Source organism: Monodon monoceros, unplaced genomic scaffold (assembly GCF_005190385.1).
Source record: "Monodon monoceros isolate NGI ecotype Baffin Bay Population unplaced genomic scaffold, NGI_Narwhal_1 Super_Scaffold_20, whole genome shotgun sequence".
Lineage (NCBI taxonomy): Eukaryota > Metazoa > Chordata > Mammalia > Artiodactyla > Monodontidae > Monodon > Monodon monoceros.
This window is the reverse complement of record NW_021703777.1, coordinates 61,761,245-61,785,278: the sequence shown is the minus strand read 5'-3', so window position 1 is coordinate 61,785,278 and position 24,034 is coordinate 61,761,245. Positions and strand designations below refer to the sequence as shown.

The window sequence follows — 24,034 nt, the reverse complement described above, 5'->3', positions numbered from 1 at the left end:
CATAATAACTGAAAACTTCCCTAACCTGGGAAAGGGAACAGACATCCAAGTCCAGGAAGCACAGAGAGTCCCACACAAGATTAACCCAAAGAGGAATACACTAAAACATGCTGTAATTAAAATGTCAAAAATTAAAGACAGAGACAATATTAAAAGCAGCCAAGGAAAAACAACAAATAACATAGAAAGGAACTCCCATAAAGCTATCGGCTGACTTTTCATCAGAAACTCTGCAGGCCAGAAGGGCAACATATTTAAAGTGATAAAGGAAAAAACCCACAACCAGGAATACTCCCAGCAAGGCTCTCATTCAGATTTGATGGAAAGATCAAAATCTTTACAGACAAGCAAAAGCTAAAAGAGTTCAGCACCACCAAACTTACAAGAAATATTTAAGGAACTTCTCTTAACGAATAAGAAACGGCCACAACTAGATAAATGAAAATTATGAAATGAAAAAACTTGTTGGTAAAGGCAAACATACAGTAAAGGTAGGAAATCATCCATGCACAAAGCTAGCAGAGAGGTTAAAAGAGTAGTAAAATCATCTATATCTAAAATAAGCAGTTAAGGGTTACACAAAACAATCAGAGGTAAAATATGATACCAAAAATAATAATTGTGAGGGGAGGAGAATACAAATGCAGGATTGTTAAAATGTATTTGAAATTAAGAGATCAACAACATAAAACAATCATGTATAAATACAGATTACTATACAAATATCTCATGGTAACTACAAGCCAAAAATCTATAATAGATACACAAAAGAAGAGAAAAGGAATCCAAACGTAACACTAAAGATAGTCATCAAATCACAAGAGAACAAAAGAAGGAACAAAACAGCCCTACAAAAAAACCCTAAAATAATTAACAAAATGGCAATTAGAACATACATATAATTACTTTAAATGTAAATGGACTAAATGCTCCAATCAAAAGACATAGAGTGGCTAAAAGACCCATATATATCCCGCCTTCCTGCCTACAGGAGACTCACTTCAGATCTAAAGACATACACAGATTGAAAGTGAAGAGATGCAAAAGGTATTGAACACAAATGGAAATCAAAAGAAAGCCAGGGTAAGTAGCAATACTTATATATGATAAAATAGATGTTAGAATAAAGACTGTTGGAAGAGACAAAGAAGGACACTACATAATGATCAAAGGATCAATTCAAGAAGACATAACAATTGTAAATATATAAACACCAACATAGGAACACCAAAATACATAAAGCAAATACCAGCAGACATAAAGGGAGAGATCAATAGTAATACAATAATAGTAGGAAAGTTTTACACCCCAATTACATCAACAGACAGATCATCCAGACAGAAAATCAGTAAGGAAACACTGTGTCTTAAATGACACATTAGACCAGATAAGACTTAATAAATACATTTAGAACATTCCATCCAATAGCAGCAGAATACATTCTTTTCAAGTACACATAGAACACTCTCCAGGATAAATCACATGCTAGGCCACAAAACAAGCCTCAGTAAATTTAAGAAAATTGAAATCATATCAAGCATCTTTTCCGACCACAACGCTAGAAGACCAGAAATCAACTACAAGAAAAAAACTGCAAAACCACAAACACGTGGAGGCTAAACAATATGCTACTAAAAAACCAATGGATCACTGAAGAAATCAAAGAGGAAATTTTTAAAAAATACCTGGAGACAAATGAAAATTAAAAACAATGATCCAAAATCTATGGGACACAGCAAAAGCAGTTCTAAGAGAGAAGTTTATGGCAATACAAGCTTATCTCAGGAAATGAGAAAAATCTCAAACAACCTAACCTTACATCTAAACTAGAAAAAGAACAAACAAAACCCAAAGTTAGTATAATGAAATAAATCATAAAGATCAGAGCAGAAATAAATGAAGGAGACTTAAAAAACAATAAAATGAAACTAAAAGCTGCTTCTTTGAAAAGCTTAAAAAAAAAAATAGATAAACCTTTAGCCAGACTCATCAATAAAAAAAAGAGAGAGGGCCCAAATCAATAAAATCAGAAATGGAAAAGAACAAGTTACAACTGACACCACAGAAATATTAAAGATCATAAGAGACTACTACAGGGACTTCCCTGGTGGTGCAGTGGTTAAGACTCCCTGCTCCCAGTGCAGGGGGCCTGGGTTCGATCCCTGGTCAGGGAACTAGATCCCACAAGCATGCCACAACTAAGAGTTCGCATGCTACAACTCAGGAGCCCGTGAGCCACAACTAAGGAGCCCATGTGCCGCAACTAAGGAGCTGGCGAGCCGCAACTATGGAGGCTACGTGCCGCAACCAAGGAGCTCGCGAGCCACAACTAAAGGAGCCTGCCTGCCCCAACTACGACCTGGTGCAACCAAATAAATAAATAAATAAATTTTAAAAATAATAATAAAAAAATTTTAATTATGGAAACTAATTTGATAAATAGATCCTTTCTTTGAAAATCTTGTTATGAATCTCAGTATAAATGAGTGAATGGTGTATTACATCACAGACTAATTTTTTAACCCACCAAGTATATTCTGATCTTTTTTTCCAGAAGCCTTTTATAAAAAACCAAGTAGAACATCTGTAGCCTAATAAAAAGAAACTGTCACTTAACATATTGATGTGTTTTGTTCTATAATTCCTTTTAAAAGCATTTGTTGCTCCTATAGGAAGTAAAATATGGTTGTTTTCCAATAAAGTGTAATAGACAAGTTTCTTAAACAAAATATAATCTTTAACATAAAATAAGACTATCCACATGCTCCATAATGTAAAATATTTTCAAACATCTCACAGATATATTCTAGTAAAGACTGTCCTTCATTATCTTTGATTGCCACCCAATAAATCCAGACAATAAACATAATTATTTCTACATCCAATAATAAGCATTGATTCCCAGACCACAGGAGAAGAGAAAACTTCTCCAGGAAGTTGATACACACTTTGCAACTCTCCACTCTTAGATTCCAAGATCCATAGCTTCCCATCAGTAGATGCTGCTGCCAGCAACACTTCATTGCCACGATAGTGGTTATGGAAAGCAAATGGTGTTGAATACACCCTTGAAGTAGTTTCAAATTTCCATTGGAGGTGACCTTTCATACTACAACAGTAGATAAAGCAATCATGGGAACCAAAAAATATTTCTTGCTCTGATGCTGAGGTACATGGGGATGAAAAGATTGGTTCATTGGTAGAGAACTGCCAAATCTGAAGGGTGATAAAGGCAAAAATAATTCATTCATCTCATTTCAACAATTCTATAAAGCTTTTTGAAATTCTTAATAAAATGTGAGAGACGCAGGCTACTGAATGGTAACTATACACAGAGAAAATAATGGCTTTCTCCCAAAAGTAGCACCCTCAGATTAGACCTCTGTCCCAATGGTAAAATCTAGCACAAAACCCACCAGTGAGTGTCCTTATTACATAAATCACCGCTATGCATAATATTATGAAGTAAAATTCATTTCGAACCCCATTCAAAAGTTATTACTTATATGTTCAGAGACACTTATTTCGAAGAAAAAACTACACAGTTTTCAGTGTATGTTATTAAAAATTGTATCTTATTCTGGTCTCCTAATGGAGGAATAAGGGGGTAAGTAGGCTGAAAGGAAAAGTTTATGTGCAATAATTTAAAGCTTTAAACAAAGAGCTATGAGTTGTGTGTCTACCCTGTAGATATATACACTGTTTGCTTATTTCAAAGCTACTATAGATTAACCTGTCAGCCATATTTTAAAGAAAACACACAAGGAAGAAAAAGCATAAGTCTAAGATAGTGTTTGCAAATCCATAGTAATAGCAGTAGAGTAAAAGCAAAATAAAAAGAGTGGGTATATTCATGAAATATGATTTGTAATCTCAATTCTGTCCCTGACTTGGACAAAATCACTTTAATCTTTCTTTGGTTCATTCAGAAAAGGTAAAAAAAAAAGGGGGGTAATAGCATTTGCTGCTTTTTAGAAATCCAAAGGTGAGAATATATTCAAATTACTTTGTAAATAAAAAATATTAAGTGAACTTAATAAAAGATTTCATCACAAAGTAATTGTCACACAGAACAAAAGAAACTGCTAGGCTATGAGGGGTGAATGTAGAATAAAAAGCACCCAAAGTCAACTGTAGCCAGCAATGGGCTAACTTACGTTGGAGCTAGTACACTCTCAAGTCCACAAAATAATCCCCAAAATCAAAAACACAGAAGTTGTGCCACAGTCACTTATGCGTAAAGAAGTAGAGATTATTATCCCAACGAAAGACCTATTATGACTCAGAAGGAGCCTACCCTGCCGATCATGAAGTTGAAGATGGAACTTCCACACAATGTAAATTGGGTTATGTAACAGATTTAGGTTTTCATCGAAAAAGCAGGAGTTTATTTAAATGTTCACAATCGGAATAGAGGTTATAATAAAGTTGGCTAAAAACTGATAACATGGGCTTCCCTGGTGGCGCAGTGGTTAAGAGTCCGCCTGCCAATGCAGGGGACACGGGTTCATGCCCCGGTCCGGGAAGATCCCACATGCCGCGGAGCGGCTGGGCCCGTGAGCCATGGCCGCAGGGCCTGCGCGTCTGGAGCCTGTGCTCCGCAACGGGAGAGGCCACAACAGTGAGAGGCCCGCGTACCGCAAAAAAAAAAAAAAAAAAAAAACTGATGACATTTTTTAAATTGTGAGAGGAGAATGGCAAAAGTAAAACAATGTTTGGATAGAATCTTTTAAATCTATTATAGCGTCATTCAAAATTTTAAAAACCCGTGGTTTGACAATTAAAATAGAATTAGTTTTCAACACAATGGGTCAAATAATGTTTAAAATTTTACTTCAGTTGTCACCAGCTACTATGCCTTTGAGAAATGTAAATAAAACAGAACTAGAAATTTTTACCTGTTCTCCAAAGTGAGTAAAGCAGAGAAAATTCCCATCTACACAGCCAATACAAATATACTGTAGGCAACACCGTGGAGAAGAAAAGAGTGGCTTTCCACAGGAATGTTTCCAAACTCTCCTCCCAGTGGCCTGTCAAAAAGCAATTCACAGCATTTAAATAATTCTACTAATCAACTACCCTTTATAAAATAAACTCATAAATCTCCCAGAGGTAAAGCTATAAACACCAGAAAATGCTATAATGGCATGCTGACATTATAAATGAAGCTAGTACACATATACACAGCTACAAAATTAATGAGTGCTACTTATGAATGCTAAAAACTTGCAATAAAACCAGGAAAGAAATAACTAGCACATAAATTCCATCCTTAGAATGGACACGAAGTTCTTGACAGGACCGAGAACAGTCTGCCAACTTAAAAAATTGATAGGACTTCCCTGGTGGCACAGTGGTTAAGAATCCGCGTGCCAAAGGAGGGGACACGGGTTCGATCCCTGGTCCGGGAAGATCCCCACGCCATGGAGCAACTAAGCCCGCACGCCACAACTTCTGAAGCACACGCCTAGAGCCCACGCTCTGCAACTACTGAAGCCGGAGCACCTAGAGCCCGTGCTCCACAACAAGCCACCGCAATAAGCCCACGCACCACAATGAAGAGTAGCCCCCGCTCTCTGCCACTAGAGAAAGCCCATGCACAGCAATGAAGACCCAACGTAGCCAAAAAAATAAAATAAAAATAAAAAATTGATAAAAGACATACACAGAACTTAGATTTTTCTCATCTTTCTATACTTTATGTCAGTCATTTTTAATGAATTGTGGTTCAGTAATGTATGGACTATATCTAACTGAGATCTACTTCAAATTTTCAGAATTCAAAGCAAAAATAAAAAATATTAAAGAAAAATAGGTAATAAAATCAATAAATATTCTTTTATGCCTACAGGATTTATAGCCAGTAAAAGTCCTCCCAGCGTAGCAAAATACAAGTGATATGGAATCAGGCTCAAACAAGGAGAAGAAAAAACAGTTCCTCCGCATTTCAACTTCCAAACACACTTCTTTTTCTGCAAATAAGAAAGCAAATTAAAAAAAAAAAAAAAAAGAAAAAGAAAGCCAATTAATTGGTTTCTGCTGGTGATTAACAAAATATACATATCCTGTCCCTCCTGATGTTATGTCTATCTTAGTTAATATAACTTTTATTTTTAGTATAAAAATAATATATACTCACTGTGGAGAATCAAGTTAGTATAAAAAGATGACAAAAGCCAATACCCAGAGATTACCACTGTTAACATTTTAGCATTTTCCCTTGTGATCTTTTTGGTACACGCACACACACACAGCTTAATATACTTGAGATCATCACTCTGAATATCATACACTTTGTATCTAATTTAGCTCACTTATTTTGTAAAACTCTTTAAATATTACTTTAATGGATCATATCCCATATGAACACAAAATAATTTCTCTACCTTATCATTGAAAATTGTCTTGAACTAATTGCTTGGTGTTATAAACAATTTGGAAATAGACATCTTCGTGCATATATCTGTCCATGTTTCTGATTATTTTGCCAGGACAGATTCCTAGAAGAATTTTACTGAATCAACGGATATGAAATTGTTACCTATGGTCAAACTGTTTTCCTCGAAGGCTTTACCTCCCACCATTGTCACCAGCATTTAATGCTACACTCTAATAACATTTGCTTCTTTATCTCAAAGTTTTAAATTTTCATTCCTTTGATTCTTAAACATATGAAATATTTAAATACATTTACTAGCTATTTCTTCTTTGGGGTCCTGTGCATTTATATCCCTTGTTTATTTTTCTATCTGGACCTTTATATTTTTCTTATTTGTATTTGCTCTTAATTTATACTTATGACTATTTTAACTCTGTCACACTTGTTTCAAAAACTTTTCCCAACTTATTTCTTTTTAATTTTATAATTCTTAAATTAAAAAATTTTATGTAATCAGTTCTTATTGATATTTTTGTGATTCTTCTCTATTGTCAAGATGGCATTCTAAGTTCCTTATATTTCAAACCTCTGAGTAGTAAATTTATTTGTGAAAATTCGGTAAGGAAGTTAAAATTGTCTTAAGATATTATGGCTGTTAATTAACCCCTTAATCTTCCCAGATCACAAACTTGGGAATAGTTAATACCTGCTCCCCTAGTCACCACCACCTGATAGTTTCACACTCTTCTATCTATGCTTATGGTATGAAATTGATGAAGTGAATTCTTACATATATATCTAAAGCATATGCATGCTGGTCATGAGAGCCAATGTAAAAAAGTCCTGTGGTTGGATCCACAGTTGCTGAGCTTTTGACAGCATCATCAGTAGTAAACACCCAGTATTTTTCTCCACTATTACTCTTCAGAATATAAACCAACCCATTATGACAGCCTGTTGGGAAACAAAATACAAAAGATGAGATTTAGATATGTCACTGGAAAATAATTATTTGGCTTAAATCATGACAATATATATTCGATGTTCTTCATGTGTACTTAGGCTCTATGTTTGGCTCGATTTACATTTCAGCAAAGCAGCAACCATTTGTATAAAAAACCTATTTAGTAAGTACACCTTACATTTTAAAAGTACCATAAAGTGCTTCACCACCAGGAAAACAATGAACATGAGCATGCTGCAGCAGCAAGAGGCTTTGACAGACTTGGATTCAGATCTTGTCATGGCCATCCTTTGGGCAAATTACCTAGCATCACTGGGCCTAGATTATCTTTCTGCTGAATGTGGATACATCTACATCAGGGTTACTGTGATAATTAGGATAAATGCCCAGTACATAGTAGGTGTTCCAGAAATGCTAACATTAACAATGACCAAATGTTTATTGACCTTTTACCTTGTGAAGGGTACTACTCTAAGAATTTTATATCTGTTAACTCATGTAATGCTCACAGTGAAGTGCTACTATATGCATATATATATATATATATATATATATATATATATATATATATTATTTTGGCAGTGTTGGGTCTTCGTTGCTATGCACGGGCTTTCTCTAGTTGCGGGGAGCAGGGGCTACTCTTCGTTGCGGTGCACAGGCTTCTCACTGCAGTGGCTTCTCTTGTTGTGGAGCATGGGCTCTAGACGTGCGGGCTTCAGTAGTTGTGGCGCATGGGTTCTAGACGTGCGGGCTTCAGTAGTTGTGGCGCATGGGCTCTAGAGCACAGGCTCAGTAGTTGTGGTGCACGGGCTTAGTTGCTCCGCTGCATGTGGGATCTTCCCAGACCAGGGATCACACTTGTGTCCCCTGCACTGGCAGGCGGATTCTTAACCACTGCGCCACCGGGGAAGTCCCTGGAGCAGTGGACTCTTGATTGTGGTAGTGGTTACATGATAGTATGTATCTGTCAAAATATAAAACTGTATACTAAAAAGGGTTTTACTGTATATTATATTAATAACAAATATTTAAAGTACTAAGTGATAGTTAACAACACTGAACTGTATATTTGAGGTGATGTATGCTAACTAGATTTACTGTGGTAATCATTTTGCAATATACACATATCAAACATTATATTGTATACCTTAAGCTAATAAAATGTTGTATGGCAATTACATCTCAATAAAACTGGAAATTTTTTTAAAAAGAGAAAAAAAGTACTAAGTGACCACCACGTGCCAGAGGCTTTGGGTTTAGACACTTGGAATGCAAACAGTAACCTCAATGAGCTGACTTTCATGGATAGGGATTACTCATGATCATTCACATGTATAACTGAAAGTTTCCTGTAGTATAATTTTCAAAATGTAAGTTTTCAATACAGAAGAATCAAACTCAGATTCAAGTAGATTCTAGCCAGGCTAACATAAGTAGGGAGATATATTCCTAAGCACTTAGTCTGAACAGCTTTGGTAAGCAGATGCCATGAGCATTAAAGTAAAACTTGATGTAGTTTGGGGGGTAAAAAGAGAGTGGTAGTTGAGGAGACATTACGCCTAGACCCCCATATCTTTGTAAAGTAAAAGTCACCTACACCTTAATGAAACTGAGTAGAAGGTAGTAGCTAACACTTGTTGAAGGTCACAGAGCTGGTAGTAGCTTTAGAGCTAGGTTCAAATCCAGAAACTCTGACCTAAGGCCCACACTGTGAATCAGCATGTAGTTAACTATTATTCTTGGAGCACTTAGTCTGTCCCTAGCAATGTACTAAAGGATTCACAAGCAATTATTTCATTTAATCCTCTCAAAAGCTCTATGATTATTGTGGTAGTTTTAAAATATATCCACAAATTCTTTGATACTCAGAGATATTCAACAGGTGAAGCTAATTCCCCTCCCTCTGAGTGTGGGCCAGACTTAATGTTGTTCTTCTAATAACAGACTAAGGCACAAATAATGGTATACAACTTTAGACACTAAAAGTACTGCGTTCCTCCTCAATCACTCTCTTGGGTCACTCACTCTGAGGGAAGTTAGCTTCCATGTTGTGAGGGCATTCAAGCAGCCTATGGAGAAGCCCATGTGGCAAGAAACTGAAGCTTCCTGCCAAAAACCAGCAAAAACTGAAGTCTTCTGTTTGCCGCAATGTGAGTAAGCCATCTTAGAAGCAGACTTTTCCAGCTCGTCAAGCCTTCAGATGGTTGCTGCCACATGAAAAACCCTGAGCCAGAACTTTCAGCTAAACCCCTCCTAAATTCCTGACCCATAGAAACTGTGAGATAATAAATGTTTATTAAAGCAACTATATCCCAATAACTAAATAAATAAATGTTTATTATTCTAAAGCATTAAGTCTGGCGATAATCTGTGATGAAGCACCATGTTTTATTTATTATGCCCATATACTCATAAGAAAACTGAAGTTCTAAGAAGTTCAGCAACTCGTTGAAGGTCACAGAGCTGGTAACAGCTTTAGAGTTAGCTTCAAATCCAGAAACTCTGACCCAAGGCCCACACTATGAATCAGCATGTAGTTAACTATTATTCTTTGACAGCAACCAAACCTACTATACATAGGTTTTTAAAATTTAACTTGGCCCTACTAGCATTACCATATGGTAATTAAATTTAACTCTATAAACCTCAAATTCAGAAACTTACCCACTACAATGAAGTTTCCACACTTAGATACACATGCTGAGGATTCAATGCGATCTCCCAAAATCTGTTCCCATTTCACCTTTCCAGAGTAAAGATCAACTGCCATCATTCTATGAGAATGGGAGCCAATGTACACAGTTGCAGATGACTTATCAACAGCTGGTATTACAAGCAGAGGTGAAGCATCCACACATTTGCCTGTGTCTGACCTCCACCTCACATGAAACTCCATTTTCTCAGCCCCCATCACAGATGTTTCCTCTTCAGAAACTTTTGCAACACAGGACATATCTTTTGACTTCCCAATAAGAGCTGGAGGATTTAAGCTTTTCATATTTTGAATGTTAGTCTGTGAAATTAAATCAGAAGAATAGGCTGAAGGGCAATGTTCCAACTTAGTTAAAAACCTAGTAGTATTCAGAGACAAAATCTGACTCCCTCGGCTTAGTGCAATAAAAGCATTGATCTCGTTGTCACAATTTAAAGGCATGACAGATTCCTGATGTAAAGATTTTCCACTGGTTTCCTCTTGATTAACATCGCTGGATTTTCTTTTTGTGGCATAATTCTTGCTAAATGTCAGATCTTCATCTGGAAACACTGTTTGAAGGATGTGATTGTAAATCTCTAAAATAGAACTGCTAAGAATAATTTCCAGAAGCCCAGGTACTGATGTGCCAACAAGGTTTTCAATCTCATTGAGGAGCCGTATGGACTTCAAAGAATCTCCACCACTATTTAAGAAGAGTGACTCATCAGGAACCTTCAAAGGGTCTTCTGAGAGACTCAGAACAGACTACAGATTAGAGAAGTGAGAAATATGGTGAAGTTAAAGATCTAAAACCAAAAGAATTCAGCATTTAAAGGTAATATATAGATGATGGTAACTACATTAATGAGATGAACACAAAACACACACAAAATAAATTTTTTAACAATTAAAGTAAATTTTAAAATTATTTTCTATATAGTAAAGGAGACCATCATTATGCTACCAATTTTGTCACAAACTACCCTAGAACTGCAAATTATACTTCCCTTTAGAGCAGTTTTTCTACCCATACAATAGGGAATGGAATTATAAAAACACCTGATTTAATATCAGATATTAACAATATCTGATATTTCTAAAATATGGGAATAATTATTTTCATTAACTTCACATAAACCGAAATTATTTTCCAAGAAGCTAAAAATGAAGTGGATATTACTTTTATCTAGATATCTATTTTCAGACAAGACTGTACAGTTACATCCTCTTGTTAGAACCCTTTAGAAAACTCCAAATTTTATCTAAGAAAAATATACTGACCTGTAAATCATAGGTAATAAAATATATATATTTTAAAATAAGTTTTTAATTGTTATATACATATATATATATATATAAATTCCCTTAAGCAGAAGCATACATGTTGTTACTGAAAGTTCTTCTGGAATAATTATGTTAAGCCTTTATACCACAGATTGTGGTACAGCAAGATTCGGCTATTTTTTCAACTCTGACAAGTGTTACTGCACTTGACTGACCATCTTAGGGAAAAGTTATGTCAAGAGGCGTTTTGTCTACTCGTGCCTTTTATGACTACCTCACTTCCAATAAATTTCTATATAGGGAGCTTAATCTAATCTTGCAGTAGAGAACCTAACCCTTATTTGAATACAAATTGAATAAAACAAAGCTATACTACTTAACATCTGGGCAGCAGTAATATTCTTAGAAAATTTTATCAGACTTATTAGGATGCTACATTCCCTGAAGATATACAACGACCTCTTTATAATAACAAATTTGTATCTTAAAAGTTGTACCTTCCACAAATGATGTAATTTTCCCCAAAGTTCCTCTTTTCCATTGAGTTTACATTCAGACTTCAAGTTTATGGAGTTTAAATAAATCTTATTTAACTCAGAAACATCAATTTTGCCTTAATACAAAAGAGAAATAACAATTTTTAAATTTCAGCTTGACCCCTTCATGTCTTTTGTTAGTCACAATACACACACTTTTCATTGTTAAGGTTAGAAATCCTATAAAATAGTTTGTCATGCAGAATCAATAATCAAGAAGACAGTCCCATGCTACCCAGAATGTAGTGGGTAGCAGATAAGAAGAAAGGAGGGACTTCCCTGGTGGCACAGTGGTTAGGAATCCGATACCTGCCAACGCAGAGGACACCTGTTCAATCCCTGGTCTGGGAAGATCCCACATGCCGCAGAGCGACTAAGCCCGTGCGCCACAACTACTGAGCCTGTGCTTTGGAGCCTGCGAGCCACAACTACTGAAGCCTGCGAGCCTAGAGCCCACGCTCCGCAAAAAGAGAAGCCACCACAATGAGAAGCCTGCGCACCGCAACACTAGTGCACCACAACACAGTAGCCCCCGCTCGCCGCAACTACAGAAAACCCACGCACAGCAGCGAAGACACAACGCAGCCAAAAATAAATAATATTTTTAAAAGAAAAAAAAAAGGAGAGAAAGCCCGCACGCAGCCACAAAGACCCAATGCAGCCAAAAAAATAAATAATTTTAAATAAAAGAAAAAAAAGAAAGGAGGGGCTAATGTTGCTCTCATGCAAAGAGCTAAAGAAATGGTACTATTTACTGAGCAATAACCACATTCTGAAATATTAAATAAAGATGAAATTGGGAAAGTAATAGAATATGGTGATTAAGAGCACATGTTTTGAAGTCAAACAGTCCTACAGAATTTCAACTCTACTACTAACTAGCAATGTGATTTTGGGGAAATTATTTAACCTCTTAAGCCTTATTTTCCACATAAGTAAATGGGAATAATACCACCTACTCACAGGAGTTTCTGGAGATAAAATGAGTTAATTATACAAAGTATTTAACAGAGGGTCTACCACAATATATATTAGTATTACTTATAATAATAAGGATTTAAGTGGCCTTTAAACTAGTTAATACAATTAGTATCATTTGGCACTGAAACATAGCTGCTTCAAATTATTTTACCATGAGATGTAAATGGTAGAGAATCAATCAATACAAGCTCATCCGGGATTGCATGACTTGGAAGATGTTTCTGCAGTTCTTTAAAGATGTAATCCTTTACTAAATCATTTTTGGACACCATGAACAAAATTAATTTTTCCTGATTATACCATGTAACTGCACAAGATTCCACTTGTTGAAGACCTTCAGCAACCTATGAGAGAGATTATCTCAATTTGCCAATAAGGACATTTAAAAACAAACTTCCTAAATACTCTGCATTCAATACAGTCAAATTAAAATCTGGAATTCACTAGAGATTTTTAAAAAATTGTTTCCTACTATCACTATTACCAGCACACTGGGTTCTTAATGTTTTCCAAAAATAATAGCTCCCAGAGCAAAATAAGTCAACTTATTTTCAGTTATCAAAATCCCCTTTGTCACTTATTTAAAAAACAACTCTTCATGCTGAGAATAAAGTGCACAATGAATTATCCATATCTTCTACTGTAATTCATCATTAACACAAAAGTCTTAGGTTTAAATAATACTGACAGAGAACCCTGGAACAGAAAAGTAGTTATGGCTGCCTCTAATACCTACATATATTAATAGATGTTTAATATTTAAACAGTTCTACCTGTTGCACAAGTTCAATGTTAAGACGTTTGCCATGACGTTTGATCTGACTGTCCTTTCGTCCCAAGAAAAATATCTCTCCATCTTTTATAGTCACAAAGTCTCCTGTGGCCCTCATTGTGCCAAGTGGTACTGTCATTTCATCATCAAGAAAACATACTCTATTTCTGCCACCTTCACAAGATATAAACAATGTAATTTTTAAAATTCATGGAAAATATATTAAAAACCAAGAAATCAGAACATCTCCAAAAGCTCAGTTACTAAGTTTCAAAGTTTGAATATTTATTTAAAAAGGGGGACTCACTTTTAAATGTTATCTGATAAAATTATATACAATAAGAACTTTAGTAAAGTAAGCAAAGGGATGAAACACAATCTAGTTCTAAAAATACATGTGATTAAAAACATTCTTAAAATACTAATAGAATTTTGGCTATAAACAGAAATACAACCAATTTACAGTTTCTAAATTACTTTTATATCTTCTCTTAGAGTATTCGACATTGTTATCTGAAATAATTATGGTAACTAATTAAATGTTTCATGACTGTGAGGATGAGATTAAAAATTACCATCACCGAAAAGAATACTAGACTTAAGAATAATTGAGGAAAGAATAAAATTAACACATCAGATTATTTTTCTTGGAAAAAAAAAGAAATTATTCCCAATCAACAAATGTAAAACAACCTAAAAATACTTGGCCATTGCCTTCTTGAACTGTGAAACCATTAGTATCTTTGACTTCAACTACTGTTCCAAGCAGTGGAAATCCCAGTTGTACAGGCAAGTCGCATCTATGAAAACACAACAACCCAAACCAAATTAAAAATTTTTCATTTGAATAGAATATTTACCAGTGTATTTAAATCACATTGTACCAAATAAAGAAAAAAAAAGTTTTTGTTATAATTCAAAGATTGACAAGAGGAAAAGGTTAGGTGGAAAAGTTATGTTATTCATTGCTGTTTAGTTACGAAAACCTCTAGCAGGATCTGTAGCACCAGTTAAAATAAGAAAGGTTCTGGATTCCCAGCTTAAAATTCTAGATAAAATAGTGTTTATAAAATATTACTCCAGTGCCTATCAAAAATACTATTTGTGTTAAGATACTGGAGAAATAACAGTTTCTACCCTACCCTGAAGTAACTGAAACCCTTACTTCAAAGTAGAGTTAAGAATTTTCTCTGGTATCCTGTAAAAAGTCGCCCAACTTGATACCTCGGTGATACCATAAACATTAAATATTTGTGTTTTATTGCCTATTCCTCTCCAGCTTTTGAGAACAGTTAATGACGGAAATGCTTCGCCACCAAGGGCCAATACTCGAAGAGAAGTATTGGTTGATAAAACAGTTGACTTGATAAGCTGAGATCCAAATCTTCTAAGCAATGTCGGTGTTGCCTGTAGATACATTAAAAATAAATTATTTCTTTCCCTTCACTTCTTTAAAAAAAAAAACAAAAAAAACACACTGTAGTGATTAGTCCAAAGCTTAACATTGGGAGCTCACAAGGAAATTAAGGCTGTGTTTACTAAATGGCAAATCATATTTGGAAAACTACTGAAGCCGCATTACCTTTTTAATGTGGACATAAATTTTGCTTCAGTAAAAAACAAGCAAATATTAATTATGTTTCATTATGCAGTTTAGACAAAAAGGTTTAAAGGACAAAAATTTATTAAATGAATTTAATTTCCTTTCCCATTATTCCTATGTAGAAAAAGTATATAAAAGTGTTAAGGAAGTGCCTAAGCAAAACAATGAATAAAGATTTTAAAAAACAACTTTATTAAGATAATATAATTGACATACAATAAACTATACATATTTAAAGTGTACAATACAAATTTTGAGATATATTATTGGTGAAACCATCACCACAATCCAGATAATGAACATATTCCTCAACCCTAAAATCACCTATGTACCATTGTAATTCTTCCCTCCAACTGGACCTCTCCTCCAGACAACCACTGATCTATTTTTTGTCACTGATGATCAGCTGACATTTTCTAGAATTTTATAAAAATGGAATCATACAACATGTATTCTGTTTTGACCTAGCATCTTTTACTCTATGTTCAGTGAAAATACTTTGTGATTCATGTTGTATATATCAATAATTCATTCTTTTTTGTCTTAGTCTGTTCAGGCTGCTATAACAAAATACTGTAGACTGGGTAGGTTATAAACAACAGAAGTTTACTTCTCACAGTTCTTGGAGGATAGAAGTCCAAGACCAGGGTGCCAGCATGGTCTGGTTCTGGTGAGAGCTCTCTTCCAGGTTAGACTTCTTGCTGTGTCCTCACATGGTGGAAGGGGATAGGAAGCTCTGTGGGGTCTTTTTTACAAGGGCACTAAATCCCATTCATGAGGGCTTCACCCTCATGACCTAAGCAGTCCCAAAGGCCCCATATGAATTCTGGGGGGACACAAACACTCAGACCATAGGACTTTTTATTCTATTGTATGGATCAGGACTACCTTTTGAATTTCCATATAAAATTTAGGATCAGCTTGTCAATTTCTCCCCCAAAGAAGTCCATCAGGATTTTGATAGGGGCTGGGTTTAATTTACAGGGAGAACTGCAATCTTGACAATATTGAGACATCCAATCCATAAACATGAAATGTCTCTTCATTTATTTAGCTCTTCAATTTCTATCAACAATGTTCTATAGTTTTCATCGTACAAGCCTTGCTCTTCTTTAAATTTATTCCTATTTTATTATTTTTGATGCTATTGTGAATATAATTATTCTCTTAGTTTCATTTTTGGGCTTTTTTTCTATAATATAGAAATATAGTTGATTTTGCATATTGATCTTGTACCCTCCAACCTTGCTGAACTTGTTTATTAGTTCTAGTAGTTCCCCCATGTCGTCTGCGAATAGTTTTACTTCTTCCTGTCCAGTGTGGGTGCTTAATTTCTTTCTTCCTTTTTGCTTTATTGCACTGCCTAGAACAACCAGAATAATGTTGAAGAGAAGTGAAAAAGCAAACATCCTTGCCTCGTTCCCAATCTTAGAGTGAAAGCATTCAGTCTTTTATCCAATTATAATGTTAGCTGTAGTCTTTTTGTAGACATCCTTTATCATGTTGGGGAAGTTCCCTTCTATTCCTAGTTTGTTGACTTTTTTTTATCATTGGCATTGGATTTGCCAAGTAATTTTTCTGCATCTGCTGACATAATTATGTGCTTTTTGTTCATTATTCTTTATCTAGTATATAGCATCAGTGGATTTTTGGACGTTAAAGCAAATGTGCATTCCTGGGACAAATCCCACTTAGTCACATTTGATGAAATAAAATTATTTTTAAGGCAGGACAAAAACAATATTTTAACATAAAATTCTCTCTCTGCCCATTTGGGCCCCACTACCCTCGCTTTACGGTGCAATGTGCATCTGCATTATACATTAACCAGACGACCTTAGAAGACACAGAAATACCTGCTACATCGTAAAAAGCAAATTTCTCCTCACACCAACAAGGTAATTCCTTAGAAGATAACATCCCTTTCTTAATCCTGTGATGGGTCACAAAAACTCGCCTTATATGTGCAGATCTAGACTATGTAAACTATCAATATGTCACTTTGATGTATAACTCTGTCTCGAAAATGTATATAACTGTGCTTTGACTTCTAACAGGCAGGAGGGTCCTCAGATCTTTCTGAAAGACTGTCCCTCGGGTTATAATCCTCAGTTTGGCTCAAAGAACATTCTTTGTTTCTTTCTTAGATTGACTAATTAATTTTTCATCAACACATTTTACATTTCCTGAGACTTATTTTGTAGCCTAGCATATGACCTATCCTAGGAAATGTATACTCTGCATTTGGTGGATGGAGTGCTCTACATGTGGAATTTGGTTGATAATGTTATTCAAGTCTTCTTTATTACATGCACACTGATTTGTCTAGTTTTTCAATGAATTACTGAAAGTAGGGTACTAAAATTTCAAACCATTGAGTCATCTATTTCTCCTTTCAGTTCTGTCCATTTTTGCTTCATGTATTTGGAACCTCTATTTTCAGGCAGAGATGTTCTTGATATAACAATATACTTCTTTTTTAAAAATTAATTAATTTTGCACCAGGTCTTAGTTGCAGGAGGCAGGCTCCTTAGTTGCTGCTTGCCGGCTCCTTAGTTGCAGCAGGCAGACTCCTTAGTTGTGACATGAGAACTCTCAGTTGCAGCATGCATGTGGGATCTAGTTCCCTGACCGGGGATCGAACCCGGGTCCCCTGCATTGGGAGCACAGAGTCCTAACCACTGCGCCACCAGGGAAGTCCCAACAATGTACTTCTTGATGTACTGACCATTTTATCGTTATGAAATGTTTTGTTGCTGGTTTTTTATTCGCTTGTTTATTTCTTTGTTTGTAACTTGCCTGGGCTAAATGTGAATCGTCTCCCCCGTATGGTCACTGATGTCACTGCTCAGTTGGCTTTTAAAATAGGTATTTGGGAACTCCCTGGTGATCTGGTGGTTAAGACTCAGCACCTTCACTGCCGTGGCCCAGGCTCAATCCCTGGTGGGGGAACTAAGATCCCACAAGCTGCATGGTATGGCCAAAAAATAAATTAAATACTTTTTTTTTGGCCCTTGGCAGTGAGAGCTTGGAATCCTAACCACTGGACCACCAGGGAATTCCCTAAAATACATATTCTTTTTTTTTGGCTGCATCAGGTCTTAGTTGCAGCACACGGGGTCTTTCGTTGCGGCATGCGGGCTTCTCTCTAGTTTTGGCATGAGGGTTCTTCTCTCTCTAGTTGTGGCGCGCAGGCTCCAGAGTGCGTAGGCTCTGTGGTTTGCGGCACGCAGGTTCTCCAGTTGAAGTGCGCGAGCTCACTAGTTGTGGCGCACGGGCTTAGTTGTCCCGCAGCATGTGAGATCTTAGTGCCCTGACCAGGGATTGAACCTGTGTCCCCGGCATTGTAAGGCGGATTCTTTACCACTGGACCACCAGGGAAGTCCCAAAATATATATCTTGTTTTCACTTTTAAGTCTTACTTCCTAAGCGTCGCCTCATGTCTGCATAGCTCAGATGTCAACCAGTGACTGGACAGATTGTCTGTATAGATGGATCTGTGTGTGGATAGGGGAGCTCATTCAAAGTTACGTCATTTTCAAGTCTGATCCAGCTTTTATTTTCCATGGGCTCTTTTGTATCTCTTATGTGCATGCACATAGCCTCAAGGTCAGTCAGGAATGTGCTTGCCCTCCTCACCATAGCAACCTCAGGCCCTTCTTGCTGGCTAGAATGCCACAGATTCCCTTTTCTAAAGCAAAATTCAGCAGTTTTTTAAAACATAAACATATTTCTGTAAAAAAAAATAAAACAAAAACAAACAAAAAAACATATTTCAGATAGTTATATGCCTTTAGTTGATTTATAAAGTGTTGAAATGGTTATTTTTGTCAATTTTGTCCAGCTTTATAGTTGCTTTTTGGGAAGAATATCTGCCAATCTCCTCACTTGGCTATAGCCAGAGGTTACGTGAATGAAGATTTTAAAATGGCTTCTTTCAGTAAAAGCTAAAAGGACAACCTAAATTTTAATTTGGGGAGATTATTTAAGGTCATGGCTTGTCAAAATATTTAAGCAGTAGGATGACCCTATATCCCAGTATGTACTTATTGTTCCAGATTACTGTCTGGGAATTTAGTGCTTTCATTCACTCTCAGGATTCCAAGTTTTTGGTAATAAATTACAGTGGTCACCCTATTTATCCTGAAATGATCCTAAATCAAGCTCTTAACTGTTCCACCAAGAGTTCTTTGGGTTTTTTTTTTTTAACAAATTTATTTATTTATTTGTTTGTTTTTATTTTTGGCTGTGTTGGGTCATCATTGCTGTGCGTGGGCTTTCTCTAGTTGCGGTGAGCAGGGGCTACTCTTCGTTGTGGTGCATGGGCTTCTCATTGTCGTGGTTTCTCTTGTTGCGGAGCATGGGCTCTAGGCGCACAGGCTTCTGTAGTTGTGGCACGTGGGCTCAGTAGTTGTCACTTGCGGGCTCTTGAGCGCAGGCTCATTAGTTGTGGCACACGGGCTTAGTTGCTCTGCAGCATGTGGGATCTTCCTGGGCCAGGGCTCGAACCCGTGTCCCTTGCATTGGCAGGCAGATTCTTAACCACTGCGCCACCAGGGAAGCCCCCAAGACTTTTATCATAAGGAAAATCTCTTGTCAAAATGACGACTGAATGGTCCTGCTCTCCATTTTCAGTAAAGCAAATCTGAAACATTCTGGCCTAATTTCTAGTGTTAAGGATAATTTCAACTTTGAACTCTACAAATGAATGCACAACTATGAATATTCAGGAAGGTAAAGCATAGTAACACTTTTCAGATACTCATAAACTGAAATGATCAATTTATTGGCACAGGACAACTCAACATCCTTTGCTACCAAATCATCTTAGGCATAGGGAAACAGGACTTAGCAAATAACAGAAAAAAGTGATAGAAAATGTTATAGTTTTCTTCCAGATTGCCTAAGTAAAAATTTATGTAAAAATGAAAAACACTTATGTTGACACTTTGGTAGATGGCAACCTAAGATTTTGCTCTAACTAAAAGGTTTCACTTTTAAAAGGCATCAAGTTTAAATAATATAACTTTGTTACCCAGAGTATGCAAAAAATTCCCAAATATACTTTAGGTTTGTAAGAAACCAAATACTGGCCCTTTCTTTGCAAGAGAAAACTCTTACTCCTGAGATAAAGAGGTTCTTAATTTCCTCAAAAGCTTAGTCCATCTCACTTTGGGGCCTTTCTCTCCCGCAGTAACTCAAGATATTCTATTTTTTCCAATTTTCAAAACTTTAGTAGCATGTATTCTCTTTGAGAGCTTTTAAGATCCTTACTTAATATCCAATTAGGTTTCGGCAAGGTTATTTGTAAATAAAATCTGTACAAGGAGCTCTTAAAAATATATATATAGGGCTTCCCTGGTGGCACAGTGGTTGAGAGTCCGCCTGCTGATGCAGGGGACACAGGTTCGTGCCCTGGTCCGGGAAGATCCCACATGCTGCGGAGCGGCTGGGCCTGTGAGCCATGGCCGCAGGGCCTGCGCGTCCGGAGCCTGTGCTCCGCAACGGGAGAGGCCACAACAGTGAGAGGCCCGTGTACTGCAAAAAAAAAAAAAAAAAAAAAACATATATATATATCTCCATGATGACTTACATATTATTTGGTAAGAAATTGACTCTGGAGGGAAAAGGTGAATGCTGATAATAAAATAAAGCTAAAATTCACTATAAGACATGTGTCTTATACAAAAGAAAGGTTAGCCTGTCAGCTTTTGTGCTTCTCTTCCTTACTCAAACCAAGTCAAATGTGATCTGCTCATAATATTCCAAGTAAATTTGTATTGTGAGTTATATAAAATCACAATGAAACTATATGCAAAATTTGCTGTATTTTGGGAACAGAGTTAGTAAATGTGTATCCATTTCTCAGAAGGATCTATGATCCCAGAAAAGTTAAAAAAAACACTGCTAAAGTAAATTTATCTGAGATTGTGTTTTAACATCAAGCAAGGGGGTCAGATTTAAAGAGGTATAAGACACTATTAAGGTACTTAGCAAATATTCCTTTAAAAATTATGCTCCTTGAATTTTACAGGAAAATAAAAGTTGTATTTTTTTTTTTTTTTTTTTTTTTGCGGTACGCAGGCCTCTCACTGTCGTGGCCTCTCCCGTTGCAGAGCACAGGCTCCGGACATGCAGGCTCTGTGGCATGTGGGATCCTCCCGGACCGGGACACGAGCCCGTGTCCCCTGCATCGGCAGGCGGACTCTCAGCCACTGCGCCACCAGGGAAGCCCCTAAAAGTTGTATTATTAAAATCTTGCCCAGATTCATAGAATGATTCACCAACAGATGACAATTTATACCACTGATACCTAGCAAAACTTCATTGCTATACTCATTTTATTTATATATAATGGTTTTTTTAATAGGATGAAAAACACATTTCCTAAAAGGAAAGTCAGCATCAAATTTTGTCTCTGGGAAGAAATTTAACATCCTCTCAAGTCTCATTTTAAAAAATTTTCATTTATCATGATATGCATATAATTTTATTAATTCTCTCTAGTTTCATTAACCACTTGCAATGTTATATCTTAAGGCTAGAGTACAAGTCACATACTTTCACATATATATTTTTTAAATCTTCAAAAATGCCAAACTTGGGCTTCCCTGGTGGCACAGTGGTTGGGAGTCCGCCTGCCGACACAGGGGACGCAGGTTCGTGCCCCGGTCCGGGAAGATCCCACATGCCGCGGAGCGGCTGGGCCTGTGAGCCATGGCCGCTGAGCCTGTGCGTCCGGAGCCTGTGCTCCGCAACAGGAGAGGTCACAACAGTGAGAGGCCCGCGTACCGCCAAAAAAAAAAAAAAAAAAGCCAACTTAAGAAATACATTTTTTAGGTTAATATAAAACATACCGATGTAAAAATCAGAAAATCTAAATTTCTAAGTCAATTATAATTTAACTTACTTAAAGCAGCTTTTAGTGGGAAACACAATAAACTCAAAACTTTAAGACAAGAGAGGCATATCCCAATGGATTTGAGTAAAAGTTCCCTTAGTTATTATAGTATGTACAAAGTGCATAGTAAAAGAATTTTCTAGACAGAACTGATTTTTTTCATTCTCAAACAAACGACATCATCAGGAAGACAGCCCTTGACATTCTAACTAGATTATCATTAATCCATTGTAAAGAGCTACAGGAATATAAAATATTCTCTAACACACTTAAAATATTGAATAATTAAAAACAAAACATTTCATTTGCTACTAAAATGTACCTGTAAAATAGTCACTCTGTGATGGGAAAAGAGAACAGCAGCTAATTTTGATGGGAGCACTTTGACAGAAGTTGGTACAATAAGCAGAGAGGCACCACTTGATAGAGCAACAAATATTTCCACAACAGAAGGATCAAAGGTCAGAGGTGAAGCCAGAAACAAAACATCCTCCTGAGTGATCTCAAAAAGCACCCTAAGGCAAAACAGAATGTAATTATGAGAAATGCCTAACATTTAGTAAACACATATCCTAAAGAAGTATTTATAACCATTAAGTTTCCAGATGTTGGCCAGATTTTTTTTTTCTCTTAGATTTACCAAAACGGTGCTATTAATTCTAGAACTCTTCTTTATAAATATAAGGATTAAAAGCCATTTAAAGCAAAGCCACTTTTTACCATGACGTATTTTATCATATGTGATGCACTTCTGATGCGTCAACTTGACTGGACTGAATTACAGTCCTCAGAATTCCCTTTCTATTGATAGTGTGTTTCCCGTTAGGGTAGAAGACAAGGGATATTCTCTCTAGACAGTTGGAGGACAGAAGGCGGACAGCAGTCATTTGACAGCACACACACCTTCTCCCATTTATTCAAACAAACACTAGCTTAGGTGGTGCTGTGAAGGGATTTTGTAGATATGATTAAAGTCCCTGATAAGCTGACTTTAATCAAAAGGGAGGTTATTCTGCGTTGGCTGGATTTACTCAGTTGGAAGGCCTTTAAGAGAGTGTTTAGGCCTTCTCTGGAGAGACTCCAAACAGCAGCTGGATCAGCAATTAGCTAGTTCAGCAATTACTCTCCCTTTCCCCTGGATCCTCTTTCCTGACTTGCCTGTGGACAAGCACATGCCCATGGGGTTCCAGTCTGTTCACAATCACCCCTAATTGTCTACCCAATGGACTGCAGTCTTGCTTACGAGCCCCACAAGTGTAAGCCAATTCCTTGTAATAGATCTCTGATATATACTCCCAGTTCTGTTTTTCAGGTAGAATCTTGACTTATTCTATACTACTTATTGAATGATGATTAATAGAGACCTCTGACTCCCTTTTCCCACTATTTGGCATTTTCTCTCAGTAACTCAACAAAGAGCAGAGCAGAATATATGTGATAAGGGTATTATAGAGCATGGATGGTCAGCGATGAGCCTATAACACTCTTCAATTTAAAGACACAAAACTCATTCTATCTAAAAGCAGGGATTACCTTAACTTCAAAATATCTTCAAGTATGGTATTGTGGGCACCCACTTGGAACCCCAGGGTTGGTATGAAGATTATTTTAAGCTGAAGACATTTTGGATTCAACAGATGCAGAAAGAAGCCTTCCTGGAGCTTCCCTTATCTGACTGATAGCAGAAACTTCTGTGGAATGAGACTACCATAAATTCCATCTTCAGGGTGACTTTTACTCCCAAAAGTACACCAAGAGTAAACCTACCATAAACCCCCTCTACTGGGGAGTTTTACGGCCCTGACGACAGGATGAAACTACCCTCATATGCATAGGCCAACATTACCACAAAGTTTCTTATCTGCTTTTGTCTTTCCTAAAGAAACCAATTTGTATTTCCCATAGAAGCCTTTCTTCCC

At 36.5% G+C, this 24,034-nt stretch overlaps 1 protein-coding gene across 6 annotated transcripts in view; it reads right to left on the bottom strand.

The window, feature by feature from the left end:
- Positions 1-2,434: 2,434 nt before the first annotated feature.
- AASDH (aminoadipate-semialdehyde dehydrogenase) overlaps positions 2,435-24,034 on the bottom strand; it is a 35,438-nt gene continuing 13,838 nt past the window's right edge. For 2 of the 6 annotated variants that reach the window (XM_029235631.1, XM_029235632.1), the window contains 11 exons: positions 22,438-22,630; positions 14,777-15,018; positions 14,305-14,411; positions 13,613-13,785; positions 12,991-13,183; positions 11,820-11,935; positions 10,008-10,803; positions 7,170-7,333; positions 5,850-5,972; positions 4,899-5,030; positions 2,715-3,216 (listed from right to left, as the gene is read on the bottom strand). In XM_029235631.1, the coding sequence (XP_029091464.1) occupies positions 2,827-3,216; positions 4,899-5,030; positions 5,850-5,972; positions 7,170-7,333; positions 10,008-10,803; positions 11,820-11,935; positions 12,991-13,183; positions 13,613-13,785; positions 14,305-14,411; positions 14,777-15,018; positions 22,438-22,630 (2,629 nt within the window). In that variant the 3' untranslated portion in view covers positions 2,715-2,826. Of the gene's footprint in view, positions 3,217-4,898; positions 5,031-5,849; positions 5,973-7,169; positions 7,334-10,007; positions 10,804-11,819; positions 11,936-12,990; positions 13,184-13,612; positions 13,786-14,304; positions 14,412-14,776; positions 15,019-22,437; positions 22,631-24,034 lie in introns of those variants that run through there. The other 4 variants (XM_029235633.1, XM_029235636.1, XM_029235634.1 and 1 more) reach the window with 4 other exon arrangements.